At 39.3% G+C, this 21,942-nt stretch overlaps 1 protein-coding gene across 1 annotated transcript in view; it reads left to right on the forward strand.

The window, feature by feature from the left end:
• ELMO1 (engulfment and cell motility 1) overlaps window positions 1-21,942 on the forward strand; it is a 316,776-nt gene that overhangs the window by 201,753 nt on the left and 93,081 nt on the right. Inside the window, exon 17 of the mRNA XM_027665022.1 lies at window positions 7,628-7,764. Within this exon, the coding sequence (XP_027520823.1) occupies window positions 7,628-7,764 (137 nt within the window). The remainder of the gene's footprint in view (window positions 1-7,627; window positions 7,765-21,942) is intronic.

Here is a 21,942-nt window from a genome sequence, read left to right on the forward strand (position 1 = left end):
TCACTGTACTGATTTTGAGAGGGACATCGAGGAGATGCACAGGCAAAGACAGAACAAGTGTCCACTTCTGCACCCAAAACCTTCTGACCCCAGCCCTCAGAGTTCTGTGTCTGAGGTGCTGCAACAGTTATGAGAAAATGTGCCAGAATATAGCATTTAGCAATAAACTTTGCCAATAGGTATTGCAGGGCTAGAAGGAGTGGTTACGCAGTGTGACTGCCTTTATGCTGGTCTTTATAAATACCTACCTCCCCCATTGCTACTCTCATTCTTCCTGATATGTCTGGAGATATGGTTAAGCCTAGTTTCTCTGAGACCTTAGGAGAGAAAGGATGCAACAGGTAAAGGAACAGAGTATCAACATGCAACAGATGTGATAAGATGCTTCCCTTGATAGGTCTGAGCTTAACTGGCCTTCTGTCAGTGACACTATCTATTTCTGTTGGACTTCAAGCAGACAGTCTGTGGGCTTAGAAATTGTCAAAAATGCTTCTTTATATGGTGATTTGGTTCGGGTTTTTTAAGCTTTCACGTAGCCATCATTGCTTTGTGTGCTTTGCAAGATGTCAGGAACCTGATAGGAACCTGACAGAGCAGCAGCATTATCTTTTGTAAGAAGGTTTTGCATAGTATGTTTATTTGTTAAACAGTCGTCTGTAGATTCTGCTTTATATGTGTACTTCCCTCTTGTTCTATATGTTTACTAGAAGTGACCATAAAGACTTCATAGTCCCTAAGCAAATTTATCACATTAATCAATTAACATTCTAATGATCTTAAACGCCTTTTTCCAACCTAGATGAATCTATGATTCTATATTGTTATTCAGGGATACTGTAAATATGCCAGAGCATAACTGCAGATCTATGCATGCCAATCTATGTCTTTTTTCCCCCAAAAGACTTTTTTTTTGGTATGATGAATACAAGCACTTGTTTTTTCATACCATTTCCACTCTCAAGAATTTTTCTCCTAGAAATACGTGACTAATTTGTATGAAGTGCTCCCTCACCTCTGAAAACAATACTGCAATTTATCCATCAGGTTTTAAAACTACATTTTCTTGTCGTTATTGATCACTGCTTTTTAAAATACTGGAAGTAGTGAAGGAATGAAGAGGGAAGCAGAGTACTTTCCTGTTGCCCAACAGTGTGCTGTGACAGATTGTAGAGGCAGTTCAGATTTATTTATAACTGGCACCTGTTTTGTCAGAAATAAAAATAGGCTGCTTTTGAAAGAGATGGGGAACCCTTATCAGCACGATGCTGACTCTTTGTAATCTTTGTCATTTCCTTGTTGCGTATAAAAGCCTTTTTGGGAACTCTCCTCTTTGCACTTTGGCTTTCTGTTTGCTTTTCCAAACCACAGTGTTCAGTCTTCAGGTCTATTCTAAGCAGGAGAGTTGCAGGGAGGTCTCTCTATTTACTGAGAGTTGCAAAAGGAGTTATCCTTACAAAGTCAGTCTGCCTGTGTGGACACTACTGCCTTCATTGCTTTCTTTCAGTTCACCATCAGCTCTGGATTGGCAGGGTGAATCTGCCAGGATATTGTTCTTCAGGTGTCTCCTTATTGTCACCTCTGAACTGCTGGATCAGTTGGTAGTGATAAGTGTGGGGCTTAATTGTCTTGTGCTGCAATAGTCAGGGTTCTTCTTCCAGCACTTTTATTTGGGACAATGAGAGAGGTGAATTTTTAAATAGTGGCTTCTTCATTTAATAATATTTTGGGGCGAGGAGATGTGTTTCTGACACAGCAGCAGTCATCTTCAAAATGAATATGGGTGAGTTACTGAAGAGCTTGGGGCTCCATATGCCATGAACATCCTAGTCCTGAAACTTCATGGAATCCTTGTTTTTCATTGCATAGTAGAATTTATTCTCAGCCTTGAGAAAGCTTGCAGACTGTAGGAAGCCTTTTATATGTGCTTTTTTTTCCAGTTTCCCTCTATAGCTTCTTTATAAGTCTCATAGGTTCAGAAACATGGTGCCTTATGCTCTTATGAAGAGTCTGAGTTGGTAGTTTTTGCTGCACATTTAACAATTTCATATTGTTTCTTTTCCAGCTTAATATGTGATCAGGTAAGGGAAGACATTGAATGTCTCTTGTAGCTCTGTGTTGCTAGGTAATTTTGGTGGCTTTTGTTCTAATATCAGTGGAGTGTTCTTAAGACAACTTTTCCCTAGGAAAGAAAATTACGTGATTGGCATCAGTATTACTACTTCATTATTGCACTGACATTGCTAGTGACCTTCCTTACCTTAAATTACAGTTTCTCTATCATGTGCCAGAAAGGTAGCCAGAGGTACAAATTATTGCCAGCAGACTACAACGATCAGCAGTATAGATAACTTGGCAATCACTGTATTTCTGCAGTATTAGGTGTACTTTTTCCTATATGTTCTATGTGTTACTGAGAGAATTTTTGATTGTGTATAAAAATGGTCATGGCAGTAGTTATTTTTACTGTATTGCATCTTCAGGGAGAAGCATAAATTACAGTGCTTCTTCTCCTGAGAGCTAGTGAGAATTAGTTGCTCTTTGGTTCTTCTGTTACTGGCAAATAATAATCCCAGAGGAGGCTGTGCCATGTGGAGATGATATTTCCAAGGTCCATATTGCACCCTTCATTTGTGGATCTTGCTGCACTTCTGAAAGTGCAGTGGATCTTTCCACCCGCCTCCTCTCTGATCAAATATTATCGTCTCCATTCTGTGAAACTGGGGAAAACAACTGAGGGGATAAATGACTCACCCGGAATTAAGCAGCAGCTCAGGAAAAGAAAGCACAGATCTCTCTGAAAATTCGATCCCATGACTCCCAGGTACCTTTCAGACAGGGAGATATATTTTTGAACCCCTCTCTCCCTGGAATTTTGCAAACCAGTTTCCCAGGGCTCTGCATCACTGCATCCCTCATCTCAAAATCGTGCTGATGCTATTTCAGGATGCTTTTCTTGATGAGTTTCAGGGTGCACAAGATCTATTAATACCAACCCCAGCACAGAGGCTGACTCCTCACCACAGGTGTCTTGTCTGCCTCTAGGTTTGACAGCATTATTGCCAGGTGACCGTGTTTATATGGCTGACTGAATAATGTGATTGATTTAGCTGCCTGCCTGTTTTTGAAATATTTGAGAATACGTAGCAACCTTATCACTTTTATTTATTATCTACTTACTCAGATCTATTCAACTTCTTCTTTGTAGACCAATTGTACGTCTGACATCTGTGAATGAGATGTCTCATTTGTGATTAGCAAATTATCTTTCATATACATTCCCAATGTCATGGGTCCAAGCTTCAAATTTACAGAAGAATGACTCTTGAAGTCACCTCAGCTTGATCCCCCATAGGATCATGCATGGATTTTGAAAATAATGGTTTGGGTGGTTCTTAATTTCAAACGTTCCCTTCATGATAGATATGGCTTTCATACCAGTACAACCTTTTTCGTTTCTTGAATTCAAGAACTTCACAACGGAGGTCAGAATGCCCATATGACATTTTAAAGAAGTGATGGGGATGAGTAGTATCAACACAGCAGTTTAGCAGGATCAGAAAGAAAGCAGAGTTTTCTTAAGATCAAGGGCAGTACCTTGCTTAAAGAGGTGTATTACTGTGTCTCTGCCTGCTCTTTTACCTTTGGGGGAAGGGAGAGCTTATCTCTGCGTTACTCCCACGAATTCCACAAAACAAATTCTAAGATAAAAAAAATCATATTTTGTTTTCCTCCTTTTGGTGGAAACTAATTATAGATATCTACATGTAGTCTACATTTAACGTGGGGGTAAAATGTCATGAGTCCTTCCAGCTGTTAGCCAGTTTCTGTTGAACTAGTGGCCTTTTGTTCATACCGATTTGGACAGTGAGGTGACACAGCAGCCTGCTGTCTGGTCTGGCACACTGATCCTTTCCTGGACTCTGTCCTGCATGTAGAAATCCCTGTTGTCCTATCAGTTCACCACAGCAACTTTGAAGTTTAAATCTCTGCTGTACTTCCAGCCAAACACTTAGTGAAACATCACCACATAATCTGTGCCCTTTCAAGACAGGTTTATGCAAATATGCAAATACCTGACTGTTCTTGACACAGCTAAAAGAAATTCAACCCTGATGATGTTCTGTCTCATGGGAAAAGGTGTTTAGAGATGGGCTAAAAAATGAAGGTACAACTCTTTTCTTCTTTCTCAATTGATTTACTTTTCCCTATTGTTTTCTACTAATCCACAGGGAACAAGGTAACCTGTCAAATCTGTTTACTCCTCAAATAGTCTGGGACATTTGAATGTCTTGTTGTAATTTAGGAAACAACTGACAGGCAGAATTGTGTTGGGTGGACTAAAAGTATACACTGAAGGAACCATATAAACTCCCAGGTAGAAATTAGCTTTCTTTTTTTTTGCCAGTGCAATTTAGAATGAGGAATGAACTACATTTCTTCCTCTAAGTTCCAGCTATAGATCAGCTAGAAGCTGGAAGGACTACTTGTATCCTGAAAGGTGGCATATTGATCTACAGCTTCAAGAATTGTGCCAAGAAAGGAAAATCAACAAGATCTTCACCTGATTTATGTAGGCCAGACATCTGTGACTTGCCTTTCGAAGGTGGTCTCACAGAGGTGTAATTAAAACTTGATGATGAATAATCATGATGATTTGTGTCCTCACATTGCAGCCATGTGTATGTTTTTATATGGTTATAAATTTGGTTAGTCCCTGCTTGTGAAAATGAAGGTTAGAGAGTGCTGGACTTAAGGGCCAGAATTTTGCACGCAGCTCTTATGCAGAAGGTCTCCAAATATTTCTAAGGCTGGACCTCTGTTTCAGTTTAGAACTAGTCAAATTGCAAGTTAGTGAAAAATTAAATTCAAGTACTTTTTAATTAGTAAATTGAACAGCCTCTAAATTTACTCACTCTGCAGAGAGAGGCAGTCCTCTGATATTAAGGATATTAAAGCCTCTGACTTGGGGCTGGAGAGGGTGGACCAAGACAGCAGTTTGTAACTCAGTCTTACTCTGGTCTCAACACCATACCAGTAACACAGTACCACCTTTTCCTTCATCCTCATCTCACCTGTCAAAAGGAGAAGGAAAGTATTGGGGCAAGGGTTATCTTTCATTAGATATTTTAACACTCTGAGCAGAACATAGATATGACCAGAGCTGAAACCTGGAGATTTTACATTGAATTGTATTACTTTGTATTATTTTAGATGGAATTTTCATAGCATACAAAAAACTACCATGCAAGTAGACCATGGATTTTCTTCTTTGCTATCTGGATGAGTGAGAATTTTGAAGGAGCTGTTTATCATTTGGTTTTGAATTATTCCTTGGATTTGTTTTTTACTTTAAGACATCGATACTGCTTTCTAACAGGCCTAACTTTCTCCATTTATATCAATAACAGTGATTTCTACTCTTCCATTTTGAGACTGAAAGGCATAAAACACAGTATGTTGCCTACTTATAAAAAAAAGGTGGGGGGAGGTGGCATCTCTGATTCTGCATGCAGAACAGTCAACACAGTAGATACAGTTTGAGGCTGATTATCATAAGGAGCATGAGTTAGAACCAATGATCAATTTTCTGAGAATCCCTAGCCTTTGCATTAATTTTGATTTATTGATTTTTATGGGCAGGAGCAGTGAGAAACTCAGGCTTTGAGGAGGATCAGAAAGGCCAGTGCGTGTCGAGGGTTATTGCCTTGTTTCGTGCTGTGATTTATACAGTGAAGGTACTGGCTGCATTCTTCTGCTTGGTGTTATTTTATTTCTTCTCATCATTATAGTATTTCATGACTTAAAGACAAGTGCCCTCTGAGAATCTTTTCTGTTGTGTCTCTGACAAGCTGAAGGTCTGATTATTGGAAGTGCTGAGCCCTTGGAGCTCCAGTGGAGTGAATGGAAGCTGAAGGTGCTCTGAAAAACATGCTTGAGGCATTTTATTCTTTAAAAGCAATTGAGTGGTTCCTCTTAAATATAGGTCTCTGCTTTGACTGATTCCCCCTTGACTGCAAATCCTTTGAAGTAAATGGAGTTTGCTTGATTACAATGAAACCTGTGCTCCAAATTTAATTCCTGTCCTTGCCACATAGCTGAAGAATTGATTAGTAAATCTGATGTTAAAATTAAGATTCAAATTTGCAATTAAGCTTCCGAGTTTTGCTTTATAATTTTAATACTGAATGCTAGGAAAGATCAGAAAGCATTTTTCTTTGAGGGTTCAGGTGATTCTAAGCACAATTCATGTTCCTATGGCAGAATTGCTGGTGCAGTAGAGGTAACTAAACACACTGAAAGGGCAGTTTTGTGTCTAGGGGAGGTACCAGGACCAAGTGTCTGCAGCTGGTGCAGGGAGTCAGCCTGCCTGAGCTATTCCCATTCTCTTGAAAAGAGTCTCTAATTCTCCAGTTCCACTGGGAGAAAGCAGATTCAGCCTCAGGAAAGAGTGATTTATCCCAGTGCTTGATAATCCTGCTGTTCTTGCAAAGGAGGAAGTTGCCTAAGCAGTGGCTGTTTGATCCTGAAGTAAGGGAAGATGAAGTTAAGGCATGTGAGTGACTTCTGCCAAGTTCAAAGGAGCACACATGCAGAGGTGAAAGCTGAAGCTGAGAGATTTGGGGACTAGGTATATGAAGAAAGCCTTAATCAATTTTACTTTGTTATCTTTTTAAGAACATAAATAGGTAACCTACTCAGGTGGCCCTGCAAGTCATAGCAGAGTTTAAAGATTCTTTTCAATTCTTAGCTAAAGCCACTTCTGTTCCCAGGTTGCTCATATGTGCCCGGAGACCAGGATTGCTTCAGTCCTCAGTTTTTTGAAAATTCATTCTTTCTTCAGGAGACTCACAGCACACTCTTCCATTTCATGATCCTCACTACAGTATTCTTTTTTTTTTCTTCTTCAAAGCCAGTATTTGATTAAAGGAAGTTTGCGTGTTGTTTTTTGGTTTTGTTTTTTTCCTTTTTGTTATTTCTGTCTCAGATAAGAGACAGATTATAGAAGATCCACTGCTTTTGTTTCCAGTTGTTTTCAAAGAACAAGTTTAATCAGTTACATTCTCATCTTTATGTCTGTCTAGATTTCTCTGGTTACCTCTGTGATATATTCGTTAGTATGGTACATCATCTGCTATGCCAGGAGAGCTTCATATTTCAGTGTGTATATTGATCTAATAATATTTTGTGAGTGATAGGGTCTGGTGTTTGGTTTTCATCAGGCAAGATGAAAAGTAGAAATCTCTTCATCAAAGAGACTGTTGGTAGTGGCAGAAGTTGTTTTGATGAAGAGATTTCTACTTTGTCCCTCTGTCCTGGACTGAGCAGCAAAACTTGGCACAAACAAAAAACATTGAGAGACAATTCAGGCAAACAGGTAGTTGCTTCCTCTTGTTCTTGCTGGTGGTGTCTTACAGACAGGGTCTATACTGTGTTTTGTTGTCTTTAAGACTGTAGATCAAGGCTGGCTTTTCACGGTGATGTTTTGACATCCCTTACTCCAAGAATTGGGATTTCACTCAGTTATGCTGTTTTTTAAATTTTGTGGCTGATTGTATTTTATGTTTATTTTTTGAAGCTCCTGCCTGTACATGTCTTATTCCACACCCCCTTGTTTTTCTGTTTTTAGCCAGTGAGACCTGCAACGATTTCCATCCCATGTTCTTCACCCATGACAGATCGTTTGAGGAGTTCTTCTGTATCTGCATTCAGCTCTTGAACAAGACATGGAAGGAAATGAGGGCAACTTCAGAGGACTTTAACAAGGCAAGAAAAAGAGTGGGGTGGGAATAACTGGGTAGAATGATGAAACAAGACCATATATTCTTCCCTAGAGGCACAGGGATTTACTAATTCCCATTCTGCTGAACGCTGTGGAGTTTTATCTGTTTGGATTCTTTACATATCAGAATGCCAGCATTTAGAAAGTGGTGGGTAGGGAATGGGAGGCATAAGGGAAGTTCATAGAACCTTTTCAGTCATATTGCACCGCAGACTATGAGACTACAATCCTGGCTTGAGGGGAAATTCTGCCTTTTTATGTTAGCAATATTATGCTGAAGTGCTGCAGCCTCCAAGGTTGTAAATAATGCAGAGAGTACTGCAGTGATGATTCTGTGCATCTCTTTCATTTCATGTGAGCACTAACAGGATAAAATATTCAAGAGTGGACGCAATCATGACAGACTGCTGTGCAGTTTAGCCTGCTAAAACAAACAAAAAACCCCCAAATAAATCAAATAAAAATCCAACCAAAATGCTCCTTGGGATCTCACCCTTTTTGTGGTAAGAATTCTGGAAGCTTCAGCCAATTTCCTCACCCTCAAAAAACCCATAAAAACAGGTCTGTCTTGAAGGTCTTATTTGAACTGTCATGAGGCTGAACAGTATCTCTGGCATTTTGTAAGAATGACAAACTCATGCTTTTGTGGCCAACTGGCATCCTTATCTTTGTTGGGATCCCCTGACTGGATCTTAAGCTTCTCCCTGGGAGATGTTGGTTATAGAACTATTGGCTGAGAATGAAAAGTGAGACTGATTCTCTGTGTCAGCACGTGCCATAGAAGCAAGCACCTTGAAGTCACCAGACTCAAATGTTATGTGAAAACCAGTAAGAATGATCATGCCTAACTTCTAATTGGAACTGTCTGTTATTGAAGTGGTCTCAATGTCCATTTTCTTCTGCAGAGTGAAGGTGAATTCTTAAGTCATGGAGAAGAATAACCTTTGCTGAGTTCTTTCAGACAAATTAGTTGGCAGCAGTACCAGAGCCCTGGCTAAAGAGAGAAAGGAAGTCCAAAGTGCATTCTGGTGTAGCTAGATGACTAGAGGCTTGTTCTTGCATGGAATTTCTGAGACACTTCTCTTATCTAGGAACACAGAAGGAGCAATAGCAAGATAATTCACTGAACAATGTAGGATTGTTGAAATCAAGAGCTTAAAAAAGCAACTCTTAAAAGACTACTTCATAATATGTAATTGTTTTAAATAAATGTATTAACAACTGCATGTTACTTACAGGCCTTCTGTCTGTAAACATGTAGACAAGTTGAAGGACTTGTCTACATAATTTCCCACAACTTGAGTTGAGATATTATTAGCAATTGAAGGGGATTCAGAAAAAGAATGATTTCGTTTCTGATAACAGCCCAGACCACCCTAAAAAGAAAACAAAGAAATTTACTTTGCTGTGTTAGGCATTGTTGTGGAGATTCATGGGAGACCAGATAGTTTTTTTCTCTGATCTGACTAATTTCCTATTTGTGTTTTCTGTTACTGAAAAATTCTGCAACTTCACCCATCAGTTCTTTCGGGTTCAGCAAGATTGGCAGTAGGTCTTACTGCATGTGTCTTTGAAGACACAGGAAACTCTGTGGGGCAAATCTGAAACATTTGCCACTGGGCTACTAGGATTTGTGTCTGGTGGTGGCACGATGGTGCATGGTCCTGGACCTGGACCTGGTCCTGGTCCTGGTCCTGGACCCAGGATCTCTGGATTTTGTAACTGTTTTCATAAAGGGGAGGAAATCCTAAATTCTTGAGACTCTCATTTCTAACAGTTCTCTAATTATTTTCTGTTTATCTAAGTCCTTTCTTAGAGTCATAAGGAGATTTTTGCACTCTTACCCACTTCAAATGACATGTGGTGGGGATGTGCATTACTCAGCTGATAAATGTCTAAAGGGATCTGTGAGTGAAGCAAACAGTGTTGTTGTGTGGGCTTGTGAAGCTCTTCAGGGTTTATGGGGGATGACATGTTATATAGTGGTACCCAAGGTTTACCCATCTGCTTGGTGGGTGACGGCTGCCAGGGCCAATGGCTTTACCAAACTTAACACCACCATTTTTAATCCTTACCTGACAAGAGGCATTGGTGATCCCTGCTTGTTAGTATTCTATCTGCATCTTTTCCTGTGTGCTAAGAGTACCTGTTTCTTGGCAGACACTTTTGAAAACTTGGCAGCCAAGGGCCATGTGGACCTGGGGAGCATTCAGCCCATACTTTCAGAAGTGAATGGGAAGAAAACAGACCTCACAAGATGCAGTAGCTTAGTTGCTGTGTGTAGGGATAGGTACAGTTTTGGAAGTATTTGTAACAGAAAGCTAGAACTGATCTCGCTTAGGAAGACTGCAAAATGCCTTCTCAAATATGTTAGATTTTTTTTTCCCCCTTCCTTCTACATTTCAGAGAAAGTCGCAGGGAGAAGCTATGAACAAGCTCTCTTTCTCCCTGGTGTGTACAGAGATAACATGTTTGCAGACATGTCCGAGGCCTCCTTGGGCCAGAGAGGGTAGGGCAGGAGAGAGAGAAGATAGAAAAAGCCTTGGAGAAGGTGGAGCCTTGCCTTTTTTTCCCTGAGGGCCCGGTGTGCAGCATCATTAAGAAATGATCCTTGCATCTGAAATAGACCTTTTTTTTTAATCCTTCCACTGCCTTGGCATTCTTGGGAAGAATACCTGCGTATGTTTTACCTTACACTGTGAAAAAAAAAATCTTCTGTCTTCTCCATGTGTTACTATTTTTCAGTTTCAATAACTTGATTGTCATGGTAATGTATAAAACCCCACTTTTGTTATGGTTTACTACCCACCTGGCTGATGGGATCGTTCATTTTATTCTTTCCTCCCTCCCTTCCTCCCCCAAAACCTCCAAAACAAAACTGGACACAGTATATTGGATGGTAAGTCTTGAGACCTGGAGATTCTGCCAAAAATCTAGACCACTTGCTTTGATCTTTAATCATACTTGAAGAAAAGGGGCTTTTAGCGTAGTTTTAAACTTTTGATTAATCACAATTGCTGGTACGTTAAGGGACTGTAGGAGGTCTGTGTGCACATACAGAGATTTATTTCCTCCTCTCTTGCATTGGGGAATGACAGGCACTAAAAGAGGTGAGGTGATTGAATATTTCCCCTCAGGTTTTAGTGCCTGTTCTCAAGGGTTTTTTAAATTACATATTAAGACTTTCTTTTGATGACAAAATGGCATACTGTGCCATCATGGTTCTTCAATTCATGTTGTGGAGATTTCATATAGATTTGTTCATTTATAAAGTTTCAAAAATAATTAAACCAGGACTTTGCTCATAATTGGAAGAATTTTATGGTGTTTTAGTGAAACATTTATGGTCTCATGCTTTGTTCAATTCTTATTCATTGTAACAGACACATTTTATGAGCTCTTGCATTAGAAAAACTCCTTTGATCTCTTGTGGTGATAGTATGATAACTGTCAGACCTAAAATCTTTATTGCAGTCTCTCTATATACTAGTAGATGTCTGAATAGAATAATTTAGACAGGCAGCTAAGCTTATATTATGCCTTTGTAACATTTTAAGACATACATAATTCATGTCTTGTGAGTTTCCTAGAGAAATTAAGATGCAGTTGTATAGAGAGACATGCAAGTGGCAACAATTCCATTTGAAACCTTTTTGTTTTTATATGAGACTACAGATGATCAAAGGACACTTTATAAGTTCTGTCCTCCACAGTCATTTGTGAGCAGAGAGCATGGTTTATGACTTTGAAAATATAATCTAGTCTCCAAGCTTTACATAATTCTACATGTTTTATTGCAGCAGAAGAAAGCATTGTGTATTGATTTTTGGAGTCAGTGCTGACTGTAAGAAAGCTGGACTGAGTTATCTCTCACTCCAGCATCTAGAAACCTTCATCACCATGCCCATTTAAATAGGTGCCCATAAGTCAGTTTTCCCCCACGCAGGGACCACCTATGCTCTGTCAGGGTAATCAGGCTTTGCTGCCACACAGACTAAGAAGTACTTAAATTGATTCAGGGTTTATCATTTATTTTTAATATGATGATAGGTGGAACTCAAAGTACCTGCCCCACAGTAAAATTCCCTCCTGGGGCCAAATGAAAGCATACTCCCAAAGAAAAATTTTTTATTGATCCCCACTAGTTGTTCTTAAATAAAGGCACCTGTGTTGCCCTAATGAGGATTTAAATTGAGATCACTATCTTTTTAGTGATCTTGTTGTAAAATACACATATTACTTCTTGGCGTACAAGGAGACAGCAAGTAAGACATTATGTAGGGGACAAGATTATCCTCTTACTTCTGGTTTCCAGAGATTTCAGTTGGCTGCTTTTTGTACATTTGAAGTTCACATGCTAATAGGAGAAAGGGTGAGCAAATGTGTTATTTTAATTGCAGGACCAGCCATAGCTTGTCTTATTAGACCTGCAGAACAGTATGAACAATTTGCTAATTCTGTACCTAGTGTAGTGCCATCTTAAAAAAGCACATTAAGAATAAAAATAACTGCTCCCAGCCCCAGCGTGGAAGGAAAAACACAACATTTTTTTACTCACCTAGCAAAGTGTTGAAGCTACATTGTAGAAAATGGGCACAATGTAGCTGCTTTTATTAGTACATTAGCATAGTTTTAGGTTTTTAGATGGCCAAAAATGACTACTCATAACAAGACTCAGATTATCATTTAAGCATGGCTAAGGTTAAGTACGAGATGCCAAAACTGAAAAACACTGAAAGTACTGTGGTGTACGACACTTGAAATCAGAATCTGCCGCATTCACTAAAACTACAGTTTTAAGGAATAGGAAAGTGGGATGAGGTTGGCTAATGATGCTACCAATGCATTTTTCTCGTTACTGGGTGATCTAGTTTATTTGCCCTCTGGACATGTGTTCGAGATCATCATAGTATAAAAATTGAGCTTTTAAATGTTTTATGAAAATTTATTTTGTAATAAGAATGTATTTTTAATAATAAGAATATAATATATTAAAATATATAATAATAATAATAATAATAAATATTTTGTAATAAGAAAAACATTCTCAGAAAACTCAAAACCCTCTGGTTTCAGCATTCAGTTAGCATTCATTTCACAGCGGCAGACCTGGGTGTCCTAAGGAACTGCCCCTGTGGTATCTGGCTGTTTCAGTGACACACCAAGCTGCATCACTGGATCCCCCTGCACCAGTGGGGTCTGCTCAGCAAGATGATAATTCCACTGACAGGTATACACATAATAAACTGCCTGTGTGGTAATCAGAAGAGTAGACATTGCTCACAGCAGCAACAGATGCAAACAATAAATGCCCTACGTGAGTCCTGTAATTAAATAGCAAGGCAAACACTGAGGCATTTGATAACCACAAAAGATGTTTATGGCTCATGCTCAGACCCTGCAAACATTTTTCGTTGCTCGCTGACAAGATAACAGAAAAGGTAACCAAGCATAACATAAAAATGAAAAATACTATTTCCTTTCTCAGTGGTGGCTTGGAAATGCCATGCCACAGGTTTCTCTCAGCTTCTCTAGTGTTGTCACACTTTTGGCAGCTGTAGGATGAATGATTGTGTAAGGCTAGGTTCAGAATATGACTAAATGTTCAATGGCAGGCTCTTAAGAAGCATACTTGTGTGAGTTGTGAAACACATGTTTGTGTGAAAACGTGTTGTGGGCCAACACCACCATTAGATAATGTGTTATCCCATGAGGAAACAAAGGTCTAGAGGGTCATTTTGAGAAGGTCAGAGCAGCAATGTGGCAGAGATGTCACCAGCTTTGTTGGGTTCTTTGCAAATTAGGGAGACACCAGGAGCAGACTGTGTACAGATCCTGACCGAAATGCCCCCCTGGCTGCAATTTCGTTGTTCTAATGCTAGTCCTTGCCACAGCAGCTCTGTGCCTGACCTGGAAGTGGCAGGGTTTTGCCGCACTCCTGGAGGAGCAGCAGGTCCCCAGCACGCTCAAGTTATCCCCTCTAGTGGCACTAACAATATCCTGCACTTTTCTCCTCTTGCAAGCTTGGCCAAACTTTGACAAACCACATTTTACAGGAAGGAGGGAAAGGCACCCAGAGCTGAAGTGCCTTGGCAGTGAAGCAGCTACAGGGTCAAAATCAGAACCAAGATGTCTGGCCACTTGCTCTAGCCTCCTCCATCACTGTGCCACAGCTGCAGCAGCAGCTCCAGCCCCAGACTGGTTCTTTCCTCTGTCTCTGTGCCCCTCTTTCCCACACTGCTCTGCACAGGAATGTTTGGAGAAGGATGGCAAGTAATAGCTTCAGGAATGGGAAAAAACCATTACCTCAAACAGGAGAAAAATTAATACAGACGAACGTGAAAGTAAAATCCTTTGGTCAGTGTGTAAATCTGTCTGTCACCTCCTTTTCAATTCAATGGAAGAAGGAAAAGGGATGGTAAATACCCTCTTCACTGATGTCCTCCAAAGCATTATTGTTTTCTTATGGGTCTGAAGTATATGAATTTACCTTCTTTTGGGAGAAGCTTTGGAAAGCTGTTCTATTTCTATTTTACTAGTGGGAAATGCCAGGCTAGTGGAATGATTGCACCTCTCTGTTAGCTTTATTGCACTTTCCCTTGAGAATGCTTTGTTTGTATCAGTCAGGGATACTGCAAATAAATTATTCTCACACAGAATGAATTCAGTATTCCCCAGGCTGGGGCAGATTAGCACAAATTAAATCCCAAATTTTCACACCTGAGGCCAATAGCACTTTATTAGCTTTTATGGGAAACAGAAAATTGCTATAAATATATTGTATCCTTAATTGTGTAATGCATGAATTTATTAAAAAATTATAGCAGTTAACATTTTGCAAGTCTACTGCGTAGCTTACACAGAAAATGAGACTTTTTAACTGAAGAAAAAAAACTCCCTTCAAATACAATAGAAATCCTTTAGAAGAGCATAACTGGGGTGCAAAAAGATTGTTAGGTCTATTCCATTAGCAGCCCCTTCCTTAAGAATGGTCTGTTTTAAGCAGTGCAATTTAATGTGATGTAGGAAGAGCCTGTTTAAGACCTTTCCCTGGCATTTGGTCAGTGTTTCCTCTATGCTTTTTGTGGCCTAGATACTCCAAATGTGTGCCTTTACTGGCTGCTCATTTCAGAATGGTTCTGTTTAGTCTTCTCTGTCTCTGTGCATTTATCTACATCTGTCAGGTCTCCAAATGTGTCCCATTGCATTTGTCAAAGACAGTTTATTACTTGTCTGTTGCTCCTGGCTGCAGGAACCTGAGAAGGGGTGTTTAAGATGCTAAAAATGCGGCTTTCCTCTTACGGAGGCATCAGTCTGTAAAAATCAGATTTAAGTATTCATACTCCAAAGGCTGGGACTGTCAAGCTCAAAGGGACTGAACAAGAGTATTGCATTTTTAAATCTAGTTGGTTGTTTCCCTTTGAAAATTTTTCAGTCTGAACTAGCATTGTCAAGAATGCAAATGCATTTTAAAAAATTAATTTGTGAAATGTAAGTTGCTAGACTGCCTAATGAAGCAGTAAGGAGCCACACTTGCCCTTTTTCTGCACTCTGTAGCTTATGAACTATTTTTTCAAGTTCAAAGACTTTTTTCATTTAAAACGTATCTTTACTATTTTCTGTCTTTGCCACAAGGCTTTGAAAGTCTTTAGAAATAGGCTCATATGTAGTTATAGCTGAACGATCCTCCTCCAGTGATCACATATGCAATGATTTCATGGAGGGCATAGTCTTGAAAGGAAAAGCATTTTAAGTCTTGAATTTTGTCCTTTCTGTCCATTTATATGCCAGGAAGGGTATGCTAACAAATAGAAGGATTCTTCAGGCCAAAAGGAAGGAAGAAATGTCTCAACAAAACATCTGCTATTTTAAAAAAAAAAGAAAAAAAGGAAAAGAGCATTTTAGTGTGATCCATTCCTTGGCCAGCAGCTTGTCTTATCCTTTCCTCAGTGATGAAAGTCGCTGTTCATGTGAAATCTCTTATTTGTTGAAAACTTAGCCGCCATTGGCAGAGTGGATTTTATCCCCCAGGTTTCTAGTGAACTGTGTGTGTTACTGTAGAACACATACGGGTCTATGTAACACCCTGGAGATGGCAATTTTTAAAACTGCTGGTACTTCATATTTTCAAAGCGCTCTTCATTTTCATCTCTGTGGGTGCTGATCAAACCAATAAACTTCTCAGCCTTCAAAAAGATGATTGAGTGGAAAGCCTGATATCCAGAGGAGAAACGTTGAGTGTAGGTTATCTATGCTAACCGCTTTTTTTCTACTCCATAGAAACCTTTTGCACTGGAAAAAAAAGTGCCTCGCTTGCATGTAGAGTGTGTTAGCTGCCGAGGGAAATGATACAACCTAACTGCAACTGTCACCAAAACAGCATATTTTGTGACATTGCCCCTGTCATTCCTGTCTAAAAGTGTGGATAATAATGAGATCTCAGGAACCACGCTTGTCTCTGTATTTTTGTTTCTTCTTTCTAGGATATGTTTTTGTAGTACACTTAAATCAGAAGTGCATGGCATATGGCTTTTTGCTGCATGAATTGCTGGTGATGTGAATGTCAGTGGGCATATAATACCAGATTTTCATTTTGTGAATTACAATGCATGGAATTCAGCCTGAGAGCTCCCCAGACTATAGACCTTATTATAGGCAAATAAAAAAGGGAGGGAAGGGGGGAGAGGTGATATCTCGGAGATTTTGTTTCAATTGAAATGAGGTTATCGTGGTGAATGATACAGCTGACAATGAGATTTTTATAGCCTCTCTTGGAGTAGCAGAAAAGCTTGTATTATTGTTGGTTGGCGTTAAGTAATTGTAATCTAAATAGCACAGTGGTTGAAAAGAGCAGCAGAAATCTTTCATACATGTCTCATAAGCAAAGCCAGGGTGCTTTGTTGCCTTTGTCTCATCTGTCCTTATACAATTGTCCTTCATTGTTTGCAGTTTACATCTCATGTATTGTCTTGATTGAATACGTCAGTCACCATTAAAAAGGCGTTTGCCAGTCAGTCACTTCTGCTGCTTGTCTCTATTTTTAGCACATGAGGTAACTGCCCAGCATTTGACAAGCTGATCCTGCTACGCCATGCACCAGTGTAAATTAAGGTTGGCTGTGATAGAGGCATATGGGAGGGGAGGGCTGCTGGGAGCCGGCATGAAAGGAAAGGACGGTGTGTGGGTACGGATGGGCTCTCCTCTCCTTTGCCCACACCAGCTATTCCAAGCCATGTCTACACCATGCACATGGGGCCAACAGACATGTCTTTGCTGACTCTCTGTAGGTTGCCTAGGGCACCAACATTGGGGAACCTATAGCACAGTTAGTTTGAAAAGCTTTCTTAGGTGATCACAGGCTAAACTGGGCCTTGGTTTGCTAATGTGAGCTGTCTTCAAGTTCCCAGACACTGGATGAGTGGCAACATAGAGAAGGGTGGGAGGTGAGGGGTTTAGCACGTACTTTCTGAAAGGTGAGTGAAAGGTAATTTATTGAGAGGCTCCATCTCAGTTCCTCAAGTTACCTTTATATGTCAGTAATATATGAGCAAGCAGAGAAGCAAGGCCCCTTGTAATAAATAGGAAAGCTGAGGAATATCACTTTATAAGCTGAGCACAGGAATGGAAAGAGATTTGATGCCATGTAAGTGTATTGACCCAAACACCAGAGAAAGGTAAAGGAGCAAATACCAAATTCTGTGTCAGAATCCTTGAAAAGGCATTTGTGTAGATGATTACAGATCTTGCCATGTCAGTTGAAGATACCGTGCCATGACCATGAAACTGAAATGCTCAAGAACCATCCTTGCATCAAGAATGTCAAGTCTGCTTCTAGAAGAGAAGCATCTGGGGAAACAGCTTTCACACATGCTTTGAATTTTATGGTAATTTTTCTCTCTGGAGACTTATCTTCAGATTTCAAGTATCAGTTTTCTGTCTTAGGGAAACTGACTTATCTTTCTTGTGTTGCTAATATGAGAACTTCATCAGCAAGAACTTAAAAATTGCAGTTGTACCCATTCTGCTTGAATAGTAAATGCTTCCTAGTCCTTTTTGTTGTACTTAAACAGGAGTCCAAAGGAAACTACACATCTCATCATATCATTGTTACATTATCAGACTCTTCAGAAGCAATTGATCAACCCTTCACAGTGAAAAGTCACAAAGCAGAAAAATGAAACATCCTTGTTTTTGTAAAATCAGATGTGTGAGATAAAGGATGGAATCTCATATCTGTCAAGATTTTCAGATACCTTCCAAGAACTCATATCTATGTAAGTTAGGGATCTGGAAGTTGTTAAAGGGCTGTTTTATTCTCAGTGATGTTCTTTTCTTTTTTTTTTTTAAATATGAATTGCTCTGATTGTCATATAACTGATTTTTTCAAAAGCATATATATAAACTAGTGACTGCATGTAGAAATCTTACTGGATTTCTCTCTCCATTCTAAGTGAACCTTCCTTAGCTTCTCTCCCTGTTCAATACTTCAACCAGAATTATTCCCCAGACTTTCCTTCTGTCTGTCCTCTTTCCTTGGAGCAATGGCATGGCTCATAGCACTTCTACCTGTCTTAAGGATGGTGTTAATAACTTTTCTCACCTTCTAGCTGGGGATGCCTGCTGACTACTTTACACAGCCACATCTCCCATCAAGGCATCAGAAAAGACCCTTTGAGGCAGTAGAATATTGGAAGCCAATTTGTGAAGCCAGGATAGGGGTTATTGGCAGCTCTGTATTTTCAGCAGTGGTGGAAATCTGAAGGCCTCTCTTGAAATTGTAATGTCAAAATTACACGCACAATCATGTTTCTTATTCCTAAAAATTGAACTGTATGGACAAAAAAAGTCTTACCTCACAAATAATGGTATAAATACAACATTTTAATAATGATGGCAGAGAACTGGATATTATTTTATCTAGCCTAATTCTACATACAGTGGGCTGCTAAGTTTAATTTACATAGAGAAAAAAGGTGTCTCCACCAATCTGGGAGATAAACCTCAGGCAGAAGGTATGGTGTGTGTGTACCTTGAAAATGGTTTCAGTTAGATACATGACCTAAATGGCCCTTTGCTATGTAAAGTCTTTAAAGTACCAGCTAAGGCAAAATCTTTAAACTAGTGGTTCTACTTGATGAGAAAAGAAAGAAAATATCTCCATAAAACTTATTTAGCTTTGCACGGGCTAGGGGTTTTTTATTGCCTTGTTGCTTTTAAGCTCCAGAGAACAGGATGTTTCATAGCTGCTCAATTTGCTTTAGTTATTATCATTTGAAAGAGTTTGATGATTCTAATTTCCTTCTCTACGCCTCTTGATTTTAGTAGACGTTTCTCAATTTTAGTAGTAGAGTAACACTTCAGTATCCAGTGTTGATTTTTATGATGGCCAAGGCTTTGATATTAATTTCTTCTGCTATTTTCTTTGTTATTAAAAGCTGAGGATTTGTAGTTGCCAATGCAAACTGAGGACTCAGAAAGATGAATTTCATGTTTTACAAATATAATTGTAAGTGCTTGCTTGTAGGATGGTTGGTGAGTTGATGAGTACCATGAATCACCAGTGCACCCTTGTGTGATGTGGACTAACTACATGCTAGGTTACATTAGCTAAAGCATAGCTAGCAGGTCGGAGGAAGGAATTATTTCCTCCAACTTGACCTTTATAAGGCAGCAGCTGGAAGACTGTGTCCAGTTTTGTGCCCCAGTAATGGGGAGAAATGAAGCTAGTCCAACTGGAGGCCACCAATATGATTAAGGACAATGGACCACGTGGTATTCAAGGGGAATATGAAGGAACCAGATTTGTTCATCCTACAAAAGACTGAGCACATGAGGGTGGATCCAGTTGTATCTTCTTCCATTGTTTGAACAAGAAGCTGAGAAGATGCACACCCTTCTCAGAAGTACACAGTGAAAGAAGAAAAGTGGTGCAGCACTGGAACCAATTGCACAGAGAGATTATGGAATCTTCATCATTGGAGAAACTCAAAACTTACCCAGACTTGCCCTGAGGAACCTGACTTAAGTGTGAAGTTAGCTCTGCTGTGTCTGCAGGACTTCATGATGCCTAGAAATTTCTAACAACCTGAATTATTTTGTAGTTCTATGTGTAAAACGTATTTTCTAATGTTAACTTTTCCTAATGTTAAATAAAGTGTGAAAGATCCTTATAATGGATTCAACAGCCACTTTAATAAGTCAGACTTTCCCTGTGAACTCCAGTGATCCCTTTGAAGCAGTTTAACTTGTCTTAGCTCTGACAACTGAGCTGTTATCACTCAGGGGCATTTAAGCGCCTTCAGAAATTTCCTTCAGAAATTGAAAGCATTTCCTCAGATTGTTCTTGCTAACATTTACAAAAGTATGTTTTACTAAATATTTACCACTGGCTACTACTGCAGCTCAGCTGACATGGTGACTTGTCTAACTCGTTAGCATATTTGAACCCTAATACTAAAGCAGGCCTTGTCTGTAGAAATTGCAGAGCGGTGTTTGGCTACTAGTGGATTGGTTTGGGGGGTCTCATTGTTTTGTGGTTGGTTGTAAGGTGTTTTTTTTGTTTGTTTTTTGGGTTTTTTTTCTAAATGCTTGTCTTGTACACAAACCTTTGTTTTAGCTGAAGCTCCATTGCTTACAGGTTGTAGCTTTAAGTGCAAGCTGTCATTTCCCCACCATGGGAAGCTTCAGGTGTTTCTTTTAAGCACAGGTTTATGACCAAAGAATATCACTTAAATCGGCAGAACATACAAAGGGTTAAAAAGAAGAAAGGAAAGGTGATGTTAAGTGATTTTTAATTGGATAACAAGAATACATAAATGATGTCTTGCTGCCTGTTGCTTGGAAAATTAGTGGTAGAGATGGGAAATTAGCCCACACCTCACTTGTCAGTACTTTAATGACAAAACAACCACATCTTGGTTTCTTTTCTTGTGTCCTGATACACAATTCTCTTAGCAAGTAGACTTGTTTTTTTTCCTCCATGGTGGAAGCACCTTCCACATTAAAGCAAAATATTTTCCCTTTGTTTACATCCTTTAAAGATTAAAGTAATTAAGTGGTTAGATACAGTGTTTGCTGCATTTTTTATGTAAATGGCTGAAGAGAAAATGTGTGGCAATTTGAGACAGTAATGAGAAGGATGAAGATAAAATGAAAAGATGGCATTCACACTGTCTTTGAGCACAATCTCTCATGAGGAGACTTATAAGCAGTAAAAATTTAAGAGCAATTACAAAAGAACCAGAGCTGTCAGAAATTTTTTTTTCCTCTCTCTTCAAATGATCAGGAAGACTATAGTCATAAATTACAAATTTAATAATCAACTAGTATTTATCAGTATGTGTGTATGTGAGCACAGCATTTGTGATTACCAAGGCAAACAAGGGCAACACTACGCCCACAGTAAGCCCAGCACTGCAGCTGGTTTTGGGTGGGTAGGCTTCTGCAGCTGCCACAGGTGGTACAGATGCTCTGTGTTGGGCAGAAGGTCCACATGTAAGACAGGACCTTGAATATAGAAACCTATACATTCATGGTGCCTGGCTTCAGGACAAGTAGCAGTGCTATTGTTGCTAAGGAGAGACTATACCTCAAGCTTTCTGGAAAAAAAGTTCCCCACTGCCCAGATGTGAAAATTAGTTTCAGGCTTACACTGAAATATTGAACACCACTAGACAGGATAACAGCTCACGTGTGGAAGGCAGTCAGATCTCCAGATCTCACTGCAGGTTACAGCTCAAATAGAAAGGTTGTCTACAGTGACAGTATTAAAAAAAGAGTTACAAAAAAGCTTCCAAAAGCTTTGCATACTACAAAGCAAAGATATTCTGATTAAAATAAAAGGGCTACAGAGAAACCAAGAAAACCAGCAAATCCCTTCTTTCTATTTTTCCAGATAGTACAAAGTGTTATTTTAAAATAAAAATATATATATATATTCAGAAATTAAAAGAAGAAAAGCAAGCAGAAAAACTGTGCAAGCACCATTAAGCTGCAGAAATTTCCCTTGGACACATTGCAGTACCTTTTCAAAGCAGCATATGGGGTTTATTCTGGTGACTCTAATTTTAACATGAATGGGAGTCACGTGGAATACTCTTGGCATACAGCTTTGAAAATATATCCCTGCACGATTAAGGAAGACTGAAATCTTTTTAAACATC

The sequence above is a fragment of the Corapipo altera genome, unplaced genomic scaffold (assembly GCF_003945725.1).
Source record: "Corapipo altera isolate COAL_440 unplaced genomic scaffold, ASM394572v1 89, whole genome shotgun sequence".
NCBI lineage: Eukaryota > Metazoa > Chordata > Aves > Passeriformes > Pipridae > Corapipo > Corapipo altera.